General features: G+C 40.9%; 1 protein-coding gene across 1 annotated transcript in view; it reads right to left on the bottom strand.

Annotated features, from left to right (window-relative positions):
* The window catches only part of Ppef1 (protein phosphatase with EF-hand domain 1), a 112,394-nt gene extending 101,140 nt beyond the window's left edge, over nucleotides 1–11,254 (bottom strand). Inside the window, exons 1-2 of the mRNA XM_005358789.3 lie at nucleotides 11,156–11,254; nucleotides 2,636–2,797 (exon numbers count right to left, since the gene is read on the bottom strand). Coding sequence (XP_005358846.1) covers nucleotides 2,636–2,681 — 46 coding nt within the window. The 5' untranslated portion in view covers nucleotides 2,682–2,797; nucleotides 11,156–11,254. The remainder of the gene's footprint in view (nucleotides 1–2,635; nucleotides 2,798–11,155) is intronic.
* Nucleotides 11,255–13,373: the final 2,119 nt, after the last annotated feature.

Here is a 13,373-nt window from a genome sequence, read left to right as displayed (position 1 = left end):
AGTGGTCAATCAACACATGAAAAGAAGTCCCAAATCATTAGTCATTAGGCAAGTATGAATAAATACTACAATGAGATATTTCTTGATACCCACTAATATAATTTATTTTATTTTTTTAAATTTATTTATTTATTAAGGATTTCTGCCTCCTCCCCGCCACCGCCTCCCATTTCCCTCCCCCTCCCCCAATCAAGTCCCCCTCCCTCATCAGCTCGAAGAGCAATCAGGGTTCCCTGACCTGTGGGAAGCCCAAGAACCGCCCACCTCCATCCAGGTCTAGTAAGGTGAGCATCCAAACTGCCTATGCTCCCCCAAAGCCAGTACTTGCAGTAGGATCAAAAACCCACTGCCATTGTTCTTGAGTTCTCAGTAGTCTTCATTGTCCGCTATGTTCAGCTAGTCCGGTTTTAGCAAAGACAATAAAAATTGTTGCCAAGGATGTGGAAATTTTGTAACACTAACACATTGTTGGTAGGAAAAAAAATGGTTTAGTCACTTGAGGAAATAGTTTGGAGGTTTCTCAAAATGTTAAACCTTTTGACCCAGCAAGTCTACTCATTGGTATATGCCTAAGAAAAGTGAAAGTCTATGTTTATACAAAACTTATATATGAATGTTCATAGAAACATTGTTCATAATAGCAAAAAGTGTGCAAAGCATAAACAACTTATAACCTAGCATCTACTAATTAATAAATGGGATAAACATAATATGGCCTATTCTTAGAGTAAAGTATTATCTAAAAAAGGAAGGAAATACTGATAGATGTTACAACAAGAGTGAAACCAAACACAAAAGGCCACATAGTATATGGTTCCATTGAAATAAAATGTCTGGACTGTATACGTTCATAGAGATAGATCACAAATTGACAGTTGTTATAGATTGAGAGGAGATGGAAATAGACAAAAACTATTGGGGTCTGACACCATGGTGCCTGCGGAAGCCAGAAGAAACCATCATTTTTCCTGGAACTGGAGTTACAGATGGTTGTGAGCCACTGTGTGGGTTCTGGAACCAAACCCTGGTCCTCTGTTAGAGTAGCGATTACTCTTAACTACTGAGCCCTCTCTCCAGCCTAAGCTTATTGTTTCATAAAACCGAGAAATCAGACAAAATGTAAAGGAGTTGGTAGGAGAAGATGATATGAAGGTCACTGCCAGCAAAATACATGTGAGCATAATAAAGTAAATGATGTGCATAGAAAGGTATCATAATTCTCTGCAAACCTGACTCCCTGAACGTGGCTGACAATGAGGACTACTGAGAACTCAAGGACAATGGCAATGGGTTTTGATCCTACTGCATGTACTGGCTTTGTGGGAGCCTAGCCTGTTTGGATGCTCACCTTCCTAGACCTGGATGGAGGGGGGAGGACCTTGGACTTCCCACAGGGCAGGGAACCCTGACTGCTCTTAGTACTGGAGAGGAAGGGGAAGGAGGATGGGGGAGTGGGAGGGAAATGGGAAGAGGTGGAATTTTTTAATTAAATAATATAAAAGTAAATAAATAAATAAAAATAAAAAATAAAATGTATGAGTTAGCTAGAAAAAAGAAAGGTATCATAATAAAATCCTCTATTTGTTCAATCATTTTGTAAAAACAAATAAGGCAAATAGTCTCCTCTGTTTGTGTTAATAAACTACTGCTACCGGATGAGTGTTTGGCACACTTAGATTCCAAACAGCGCACCTGTCATGTTCCTTCCTACTTTCAGAAATTAGCTTGCAAACCTCGCACAATTCAGTTGATGAGAACAACAGTTGATTCCCAAAGGAAAATACCCTAGACTAATTAGGATAGAATACTCTGCACTCACAACTCTCTGCCATCAATCTAGGGTAAACTTTGAACCAAGATACAGGATAAAAACCAATGAAAGAATTTGTAACTTAGATAACGAAAGAATGGAACTTAAGAGCGAAGCATTCATCTAGCTGCCCCAGCTTGTTATTTTAGTTTGCTTGCAAAAGCTAAATGTCTTAAACATGTAAGTGAGTTTCAGCTAGATTCCAGTAGCCATGGAAAAGCACCTCCACGCAAAGGAAACAAAGGGAACATCTAAGTCTCTCTTTAAAGGTAGAAGTGGGTATGTCATAGAAGCAGAAGCAACGGACTTCTTTTGGATACAGATTACCTGGCATTCTCACTAGAATATTTTTAAATTATAAGGCAATTCTCATAAAGTTCTGCAATGAATAGATATTTTTAAAAATGTAATCATTGAGCTATAAAATTTAATTAAATTTAATGCCACCACTAAATGTCACATAGGTATGGGATACCTATTACATGAGTAATAGAAGATGTAGCTATACAAATTCAATTGTCTTTCCGTTTCCCTGTCACTGAGATATAAATTGATACTTTCTACTGAAACATTTTAACTGAAATTAAATCAAACACATGTCTTAAATAATACCTTGTAGTATATCATAAACTAAAAACTACATCTTTTTACAGGTGTTTTCCCATATTCCCCCACTATTTCACCTTCAGTTCACATATTGATCTTTTAGTACAGAATTTTACAGGGCATCTTCAGAACCACAGGAATAAACAAGAAACAGAAAGGATTGTGGGTCCAGCTTAATCCTTTTTCATTCATAAAACCCGGCTTGTTCCCAGCACTCACCTTTCTCCGACTTGTTGCCTTTCACTGAAGAACTCCTACAGCCCATGTCTTCTAGATCATATTATGCTTACAAATTCAACTTCTGGTTCCAAGAGAGAGTGTGAAGTTCCTCCCTTTATGCTTCAAGAAGTCACTCAACTGATTCACTTTAGACCATAGATACTAATGAGAAAGACAAAGAAGGGAGAGAAAGCACCCGTCAACAACGTGGTAGCTAAGGCCCTTCCCAGCACGATTCATTTTCTGCTTCTGAATTGCGTTCATCATGGGATGTGAACAGTGATTCTTGTTTATTTTTCAAACCACAGGAAGAGCTATAAAACAGCTATAGATAGTTTTTGCTGCTACACCAAAATGATAGTTTCCCATGTTCGGGTCACTTCAAGCTTTGTATGAATTCAGGCACTAAAACTGAAAAGAAACATTGAAATGCAAGAGTGTATAATTTTCTAATTAAAATACAGGGGATGGAATATGGAGGAGCTAACATAATTCAGTTGTTTTGGCTTTAAAACTCAAAGTAATTAAATCTATCTAGGCTTTTAAGCTGAAATTGGAGGCTGACTATGAGACAGAAACAATGCATTTAACTATGCCAAAAATCAAATCAAAGTGAGTTTTTGGCAATATTCCTTAGAATCAGTCAAGAAAAGCCTTCCTGGCAAAACAGAAGGCTCAAGGCCTCCCCTAAAACTTACAAGTCATAATTTGAGTGCGTCCTTAAACAAGCTTTCAGATGTGGCAGAGGCAGCCCCCAGAGCTTTGCCATCTCCCCTTGTACTTACCACAGTCTTCAGATAAGGCCACCCAATCAGTGCTTTTGGAATCGCCTGATGAAAGCTTTCCACAGGCTTCCTCTGTGCAAAATAGCATCTCCTTATCTCATTGTTTGCTGCTGGGGTTCATTTCTGTTATTTTGTGATACTTTCAGATGGCCTATTTACAATTATTGACAAGACCACAGAGAACAACTGTGTTTTTTCTTTCACTAAAAACTTTAAAAAATTTTTCAACTCAGCTAAAGAAAGAAAACATTAAGATGACCAAGCTAGAAATTAGCTCATGTTCTTGGCATGCCTGATGCTTTAATTTCAAGTCCAAGCACCAAAATCAAATAAATAAAATTTAACTATGGAATTATTCGTAATCAATAATAACCTTAACAACCAGATTTTCTAATCAGAACTGATTTTGTTATATATTGTGTCAATTAATCCTTCTAAATATAGGGTCATTTCAAGTTGGATGGGAATTTCTTTTGTGGGTTGTTTTGTTAGTGGTGGTTTTGTTTTTGCATTTGGGGGCTTGTCTTGCTTCATTTTGAGATTGAGTTTTATGTGACCCAGGCTTGCCTCAAATTCCTTATGCAATCAAGGATGACCTAGACTCCTAATCTTTCTCCTCCACTTTGCAAGCCCTAGGATAACAGATAATGTACCGTTCAGTTTATGCAGTGCTGGAGGCTTCGTGCATGTTAGGCAAACACTCTACCAATTGAGCTAATGTAATTCAATTTCTTTGGCTTTAAGTTAAAAGCAATTAAACGTATCGGTGCTCTTAACCACAAATTGGAAGCTGACTATGAGATGAAAACATTTAACTATGCCAAAAAACCAAGTTCAAGTGAAATTTTTGGCTATTCCTTAGAAACACTAAGGACAAATGCTCCTTACAAGACAACTACAACAACAAAACAACCAAGGCCCAAGACCTCCCCCAAATTCATAATCTGAAATCCTTAAATTCCCCCTTTGCATATTTGTTTTCTAAATCATGGTGTTATATAACAGCTTCTACCAAGATTGAAATATCCTATCCTGCAGGGAAGCTCTTTAAGCAGGGAGGTAAACAACTCAAAATAGCTGTAGGAAGTCCCTGAAACTGACCAGATTCTCACTAGGCTCCTTGTGGCTAGAGTAAGCAAGGAAGACGACCTAGAGTCCTCTCAGACAAGCTTCTCATTGTCAGAGGAGCCAAACAGTAAAGACTCTGAGAGCAGACCAGACCAGCTGCCTGAAAGAAGCAGAAGCTAGCCAAGCTGCCTGGAAGAGGTTTAGACCAAGGGAATCACCTGGAAAGCACTCTCCAACCTGTTGAGCTGCCTGCAGGCTGTGCAGTGTGCTCCAGGTTCCCAGCTTTTGTAAGCTGTCACCCACGCTGGGGTGGACTTTGTGATGCAGCTGTCTTCAAGGCATTTCTGCTCTTGTAACCTCTGGCCCATACCCGTAAGTAACCCCAATTAAAGTCAGTGGTTCACCAAGTTGGACTTTGGTGGTATCCATACTTCGGTCTGTCATGGGCTTCCTATCTGGGGTGGGTAGATTTGTGTGTTGCCAGCTCTCCAGGAAAAGTTTTGTCACACAACACATGGATAAAAATGTTTACGAGCTCACGTTCAAAGGCAGAATGCGCCTTATGACAGTCCACATGGTTCTTCGGGATTACTATAGATCCACTACGATCATAATCTATAAGCCTAAGAATATTTGTTCAGGAGGTGGGGAAGAGGAAGTAGAGGCGATGAAGGAGGAGGTAGTCTGGGGAAGGAGGGAGGAAAACAGTCAGTTTGTTGAGATTTCAATAAAGGAATCACAGACATTTAAAGGTGTAAAAAAAGATCTTTACAATTAATAGGTATACAAAGTATAAGGAGGTTAAGCAACTTGCTTAGTGTCATATAGACCTATAGTCAAATTTTGTTAGCAATTCGAATTATCTAAGGAGCTTTTTAAAACTCCCAGTGCTCAGCCTGAACCATTAAATCAGAATCTCTAGGAGTTTAAAAAAGACTGATGCCCAGGAGCAACCCACTGAGATTTGTTACTGGATGGTGATTAAACATCAGAGGAGGTGGCTAGGGAGATGGCTCAGTCAGTACTGTTCTTGCTGTGCAAGTATAAGAACCTGGGTTTCATCTCCAGGACCCTGGTTCAAAACAAAACGAACCAGGTATGGTAGTACACACTTGTAAAGCAAGCAATGAGAAGGCAAAATATGAACAGATTCCTCTCTCTCGGTGATCAGCCAGCCTAGCCTAAGCAAAAATTTCTAGGCCTATGAGAGACCCTGTCTCAAAAAAGCAATGTGGACAGCTTCTGAGAAATAATACATAAAATTGTCCTTTGGTCTCCACAACGTATAGATTAACATATACACACACCTACCTAAACAATAATATAGAATGTGTATACATATACATACTCATTATATATACAATATATATTATATATTAGAATATAGATATTAGAATAAAGATGCTGTTAAAGTTTTCCAAATAATTCTAATATGCAACCAAGTTTGACAGTCTTTACTAGAGAGCGAATGTTAGCAAACCCGCGATTCTACCTTGCAATCGTTTTCCTAGAAATGTGTTCAATCTGTCTATTTGAAAGTGAATGTTCCCAGTCGCAATTACAAGCCTGTAGCTTGGGGCACCTATTCTTTTCTAAGTGTTTTAATTAGGGTGCCATTTCCACTCTCAGGAATTCCTTAAAGGTCATTTGTGGTTACCTATGAGAAAGCAAGTTCTTTCCCCATCCTTTGAAGTTATTATTCTAGACCGAGCAGCTATTTCCAATTTAGTGCTTTCCATTGGGGAAAGGGATTAAAATGCAGATCCCCAGGCCTTACCAATAAAATCAGACTTTTTTTTTAAAACCTGGGGTCTTGGAATCTGCCCTGAAACAGAGTCATGGGCTGGGGGGGTGTAGCTGAGTGGTAGAACTCTTCCCTAGCATGCCCAAGAACCTCAAGTTCAATCCCCAGAACTATTAAAAGAAACAATAAAGTGTACCCTTCTGGGAACTTTGATGGAGGCAACCTACATTTCCCAAGCCAAACACACTATCTTCCCATAGCATCCATATTCCTTTTGGGTTTTGCTCCTTCCTTATGCTAGTTCCTTTACCCATTTTTATGAATTGTAAGAGTAGGAACTTGAGAGGCTGGAGAGATGGCTCAGTGGTTAAGATCACTGGCTGCTCTTCCATAGTATTCGGGCTCTATTCCCAGCACCCACATGTTGACTCACAATCATCTTTAACTCCAGTACCAGGAGCCAATGGTTTCTTCTAGCCTCCATGGGTACCAGACATGCACACGGTTCATAGTCATACATATAGGTAAAACACTGATACACATAAATAACTTATAAAATACTTTTAAGAGTTGGGCCTTGAGCAGGCAACAAACAGACTAGATAACAGGAAGTGATATAGCTTAATACTGATGTTTTTCTTTGCCAAAAAAAAAAAACAAGCAGTGCATCTCCAAAGCTATTTGGATCTAAGCCCCCTCAAAGTTAATCCATCACAGAACAAAATGACACAAGATTCATTACCACATGCCTATAATCTCAGCATTCAGACTCAAGAGTTTGAAGCACAGGAAAGAACTGACCCTGTCAGTACCCAGTATCAGATGGAGGATAGGCACACAGGGCCCTATCTCTCACTGCTGAACTAATGGCTACTGAAGGGTTCTGGATGAGGTCAATCATTGTCTTCAGTGATGTAGTCACCCAGTCAACCGGTCAGACTTCATTAGCTAGTTCCATACCCAAGGACACACCAACGACCCTGCTTAAACTTGGTGGGCCACAAAACAAAATAAAAGGACATGAACATGGTGAAGGGACCAACAGGGAGAACAGAGTGTGACAGGGATGGGAAGGCAGTAAGAGAGAGTGACGATGAGAACAATCAGGATGTACGACATACATGTATGAAACTGTCCCAAAGGGCTGGCAAGATGGCACAGTGGGAAAAGGCACTTGCCACCAAGCCTGATGACCTATGTTCAATCCTGGAACTCACACAGTGGAAAAGAACTAACCTCACAGTCCTGTCTTCTGACCTCCAATCCGTGTTGTAACCGGTCCCACACATTTACACAAAATAAATATATGCAATAGAAAAAAATGTAAAGAACTTGAGAGAAGAAAGTTCATTAATTTGTAAAAATAAGAGCTTGAGGCCATCCTAAGTTAAGACACAGGAAGAGCTTGTCTCGAAAATTCAAAACAGAACAAAAGAGTCACGAGAAACTTAAAAAGCTTGCCAACTTGAGTCCATTTCTGCACACTGTGGGCTCTATGCTCAAAGCTTTCTCCCTGAATGCCCCTTGAATTGTAGGTACCTGTACAATGCATTCACATAGACTGTGTTTGATAAATGCTGAATATTTCTAAGCCAGAGTTCCTTAAAATTTAATTACGAAAAATCATTACTATTGCATCATTGTATACACAAATATGTGCTATTTTGATGGTATAAAAGCCTTTTATTAAAGTAGAAGTGGGTAGTCCTTATCTAGCCTTTGTGAAAGCATATTTTAAAATCATGATGGAAAGAAATAATTGTTCTAGAATCATTTGGTTGTTAGAAACAGTAATTGACTATTATAATTGCATGTTATAAATTATTAAATTATTTTAAGCCTATTATTCTCTCTCCATTAATGGACGAGGAATAAAGGAAGGGAGGAGGACAAAGAGACAAACAGTTCTGTTTAGCTCTCACCAGAACATGAGCCAAATCGAGACTGGAAAAGCTGACTCAGGCTACCCAACCTAGACTTTGAAGCAGAGGGAGAAACAGTTTGTGCCCGGTGTCCATGTGCTTCCGAGGCCACCTCTGACCGAACAACTGATAAAGATGATTTAGAGACTTGCCACTCCTCAGTGTTGCCACTCCTCAGTGCAGCCTGAGCTGCTTCGATCCCCACCCCTTGTCAGCGCTAGCAGAGCTCTTAGTGCCCTAACAGCCTGTAGAAGCGATTCCCTGAGGAACTCTCAGGCTCGGCACGGGGCGGGGGGTGGGGGTGGGCATGGGTTTCTCAGGCGTTTCTAAAGCTCCACTTGGGCTGACAACTTGTACCATGAAAATTTCTCTAAGATCATACCAAGGGTGCTTTAAAAGGGCGAACGCGACAGTCATGGACAGTCTGCAAAAGAAGGGCTTCTACTAGGTTTGTACAGTGTACTTCGGGGAGGCCTGGAGGGTGGAATTGTTTGGTGTCCTGCAGTTTTCACCCTTTCCACTGGAATTGCAAGGCTGAAAATGCGTGGAAAGAACAAAAGCTGACACTGGAGTCAGCTTCATCTCCAGAGCTTCCTAAGTGCTAGCCCAGCCTCCCCAACTTGCCTTTATTCCTTCTTGGCATTCGTTTTGATTACAAAGTGTATCTCTGTCCAACTCCCACACCTGGGCTCAGCCACCCTGACCGTGAGTCCCCTTCTGACAATGCTTTGGATGTCAGCTCTGCAGCTCCCTCCCCGCTCCCCCGCCATGTCAGAAGTACAACTTTTCTTTCCTAAAGGGATTGGTTTGGTGGAAAATTGCTACTCAAGCTCTGGCCCTTCGGAAGTAAAATCGGGAACCTGGCCCTGTCATCAAGCCCTTCCTCGCCATCATAATGGGAATTTGGCAGGAAGGCGTAATTTATTCTCCATGAAATGTATAGACATTCACTGGGAAGAAAGAGGGACAGGTACCTCATCAGGCTCTCATTCTGCATTTTTATTACCACTTGCTGAAACAGAGGTTCTGCAGCCTGCTGTCTGTGGTCTAGATATACTTAAGGGAGATCGAGTCGGGTAGAGAAATGGCTGGCAGACTGCACCAAATACGTCCTTTCCGCAGCTCTCTTCTACCAAGAATATCATACCATTTGCCTATGTTCAGGGTCTTAGATGAACCAGGAGAGACATGCGAGATTGATGTGCCGATTCTTCCTTGAACCCATCAGATGAAAGAATAGAAAACAATCAGGAAACTGTCTCAGCTCCTGGAAAGGGTCTGAAAGTCGCTGTTTGTGCATCTGAAATTATCATAGCCAGGCAGCAGTTTGCACTGGCATCGGGTTACCAAAAGTTCGACTCTCTCTGTGCTTTATGATTGTAGAGGTACAGGTCCCACCATCTGAGAGGTTCAGGAGAGGGTAAGGTTAACAGGTTTCCTTACTGTAAGACTTCTCACAATAATAGGCATTGTGACTCTCTAAGCCGATCACTGTTGTCCAAAGAGCCTAGCAAGGGACTCTTGAAGGAAAGCATCTCACAAAAAGCTGTTGTTCCTAACCACTTAACGCTGGCCCAGAGAGCCTTGGTTTTAAAGTCTGACGAACTAGAATTTGAATTCAGCTTGTTTTTAATTCCCTTATACCTCAGATCGTGCAGAAGAAAACCGGGTAAGGGCACGTACCTGACAAGGCTTGTACTGGGTACTTAGTGAAGAGCTTGCTGAAAACAAAGCTGGCTTAAACAAAGAGCAACCCTTCTTAGAAGGCATAAAGCTAGGAGGGGCTGTGTGTGCTCAGCTCACTTCCTTCAGAAGGAGTTTTGGGGGGCTTCTCAGAGGCTAAACCCCATGGGTATCTAAAGAATCTGGGATAACCAACAATTCACAAAGAAGTGGGATCTCCTAGTCCCCAGCAGTGTGCTTGAATCTGTGTTAACCATAATGACAATAAGCTAAATCACTACTATTTACTCACTTAGTAAGTGCTTTATGTTTAGAGTATTCTAGTGAATTTTCAGAGCACATCTTCAAGGTAGAATCATCATTCCATTTTATGAAGAAAACAAGACTCACAAACTAAATATCATATTCTTTGAGGTTATTAGTGGTAGCACTAAAACCTCTTAACAATCATTAAAGACTGATGATAGCGGGGCATGGTAGCCCATACCTATGATCCTGGCACTTGGGAGGTGGAGGCAGGAGGAAAAGGAGTTCTAAAACAGCCTCAGTAAGTTTAAAGCCAGCCTGGTATACATAAGCCACGGCAAAGAGGCAGTCAGGGAGTGTGGTGGGGTGGGGAGAGGAGACCTAAAATGAGCGTGGTGGTTCACATTATAATCCCTGTATTTCAGAGAAACACCTTGCCTTCCAAGCCAGCCCAGGCCACATTGTAAGGTCCAGGTCAATCTGTGTTCTAAAGTGAGACTGTGTCTGGAAAACAAACAAAAATGAAAAGGCTTGCCCACTAAAGGCTAGCTAGGCCTCCATTTCAGGGTCTAGTCTGTCATTCTCTAGAAGGACTAAATCAATAAACGGAATTCTTGACCACTGCAAGGAAATATCGCCAATTCTTACACGCAGATAGGAATGTGGCAGTCTTCTGAGAGTATATGGGGCCGAAGGAAAGGGAAAATTCCAAATATGAAATTGGATAGATGGATGAGGAAAATACCCCATGAAGGAACTGCCTTGGAGGTCCTTTCCTCGTTTGTCTCTGGCCTCATTTCTTAGCCTTTACCCAAGGAAACCACAGAGTTTTTCAAAAAATCAAATTCATTTGGGCTAGGCTACAAGTCTTTAGAGTACAAAGTACACTCTTGTTAAATGATGCCACTTGGCTTTACAAACAGCAACGCTGAAAAAAAAAAACATTCTGAGAAATTACAAAGCCATAAAATATACTCTAAGGAGTACTTATTCCCTCTCTCAGTATAATATACATTTATAGTATATGATTTTTGCTGACCCACAATGCCTAAGTGCAAAAGAAACCTATTACCTGTATCTTCCGCTGGGCCACTGCAGAGAGTTTCCTCACTCCAGGTGTTTTGGGAGGAGCAAAGATGAAAAACCTTGCTTGTGAAAGAATTCAGAGGTCTGAAAAGAAAGAGGTACAGTTTCATCACTCTCTAGAGCATCCCTCAGACACATACACACAAAGGCACACTTCACATCTTTGTAGGGTAAGTTTTTGCTTAAATAAACACGAGAGAGAGAGAGAGAGAGAGAGAGAGAGAGAGAGAGAGAGAGAGAGAGAGAGCAATAGCTAGAACTGGGCCCAACTACTGTGCGTTCCAGTGTGGAAGGCAAGCCTGGATATACACATCCTGGAGAAGCTGATCAAGCCTCTAAGGCGTGGCTGTCTGCCACAACCCTGCTGTTTCTGGCTTGGCTATAGAGGGGTGTGCCCAAGTAATGGGCTGCAATCTCAGCAGTCACATGACTACTTCCAAGGGGACCATACTCCACCCAGGCAGGACCAGACTGCTGTTTGCAAAGGCAAGCCACATCAGTATAAAATAGAAAAGAAAAATTCAGTAAATGAAGGGAGAAAAATCGTTCTTTGGGTCAAAAGAGGGTGAATTTTAGAAAGCATTGATGTAATTTGTGGATAATTAGGAGAAAGAAATAGGAAAATATTCCTTAAGACTAGAAAGACATGGGTTTTAAAGGAAATGCACTTGAAAACACTGTCAAAAACCATTTCATGCGACATTTATATTGCTTCAGCTGTTCAATTAACTCCTTATTGTCAAAAAGGAAACAGAAACCTGATCTGTGGTCTGCGGGGTTTTTAGAAGGAAGAGGTGGAAATTCAAAGCAACGATATCATTAACATGCCAGTAGCAGCAGCTCATCTACCTTCTGGAACAATCCTCGGCCATCCTTCCCAGAGGCTCTACTCCTAGAGGCTCATGCTGGCTATTGGCTACACGACCAGCAATTTTTCTCTCAAGCTCTCATGAGGTGGTTACATCCATATATGTTTTCACACTTAACTGGCTTTAGGCTTTGGCAACCAAGATTGACAGGACTCTGGATAGAACCATTTTATAACCCTACCCAAACTGTTCTTTAGTCCAATGCCTTTCTACAATTGAGAGCCACAGGAGAACTAACAAAATAGTGGCTAGTTTTCTATTTAATCAAATGGAGTCACTTCAAAAGAAAACCGGGAAGGCAGTTTGAAGTTTCTATATTTTATTAGCATATTTAATATTACCGGAGAGTCTCATTAGGAGGCACTACAACCATACAGGTTTTCATGGCAGAAATGCCAAAGCTAGAATCTGATGAGGCTGCCACACACATTGTAAATGATAGCATAATTACCCAGGCTCCCCCGCAAAATTGTGGACCATGTAGCTACGGCCAGCTTTCCAGCCAAGTGCCTGTTCAATCCACAGTGATTAAATGATGGCTGTGCCTAGCTGTAGTTGTTCAAATGTCACCTCCTCTGTGTGAAGCCTTTTCTGAATCACCAAAGGGGAATTAGTCATTCTGTCTCCTGTCTCGCAAAGCCATGGGCATGGCCAATCACGGAGTTTCCCAAAGTGTGCTCTAATTTGTCCTTTTACAAAATTAAACCCTAACGAGAAAGGGTTCATGCTAGTCCTCTTGGCATCCATAGTCTTGGATACACAAAAAGGTACTCAATAATTATTTGTTTAATCACAGAAAGAAAGAAAAGAAGGAAAAGAACTAAGATGGTTATTTTAACAGCCGGCCTCTGCACCATGAATTCGATTGGCTCTATCCTTAATATAATTTTTTAAAAACATAGGGTAACTTCTAAGGTAGGACAGCAGATTGGAAGCTGCCTCTATGTGACAAGTGGATGAGTGCGGTCAGGGTGACAAAGAATAGATATGAGAAATCACAAATAGGATAGTTAGGGCAATCGAAGAGTATAGAGAAACCAAAAAGGAAAATGGCTCCCAGCATAGCTCCCAAGAGAGGGGAGGGGACAGAACCTCATATAAAAGCAGTTTGCCTTCACCCCAAGTGGTCCTTTATGCACATATACATATATTTGTGTATACATATGCATATGGGTTTGTACACACACACACACACACACGTAACAAAATAAAGAAAAAGAGGCAGTGAATTTGAGAGAAACTGGGGAGAGGGAGTTAGAATGATTAGAGGGAGGAAATGGAAAGGAGAAAATTATGTAATTATATTTTGATTGAAAACGTTTTTTTTTTTTTTTT

This window comes from Microtus ochrogaster, chromosome X (assembly GCF_000317375.1).
Source record: "Microtus ochrogaster isolate Prairie Vole_2 chromosome X, MicOch1.0, whole genome shotgun sequence".
In the NCBI taxonomy this organism is placed as follows: Eukaryota; Metazoa; Chordata; class Mammalia; order Rodentia; family Cricetidae; genus Microtus; species Microtus ochrogaster.
Note: the sequence above shows the minus strand (reverse complement) of the source record. Positions and strands in the feature narration are given on the sequence as shown.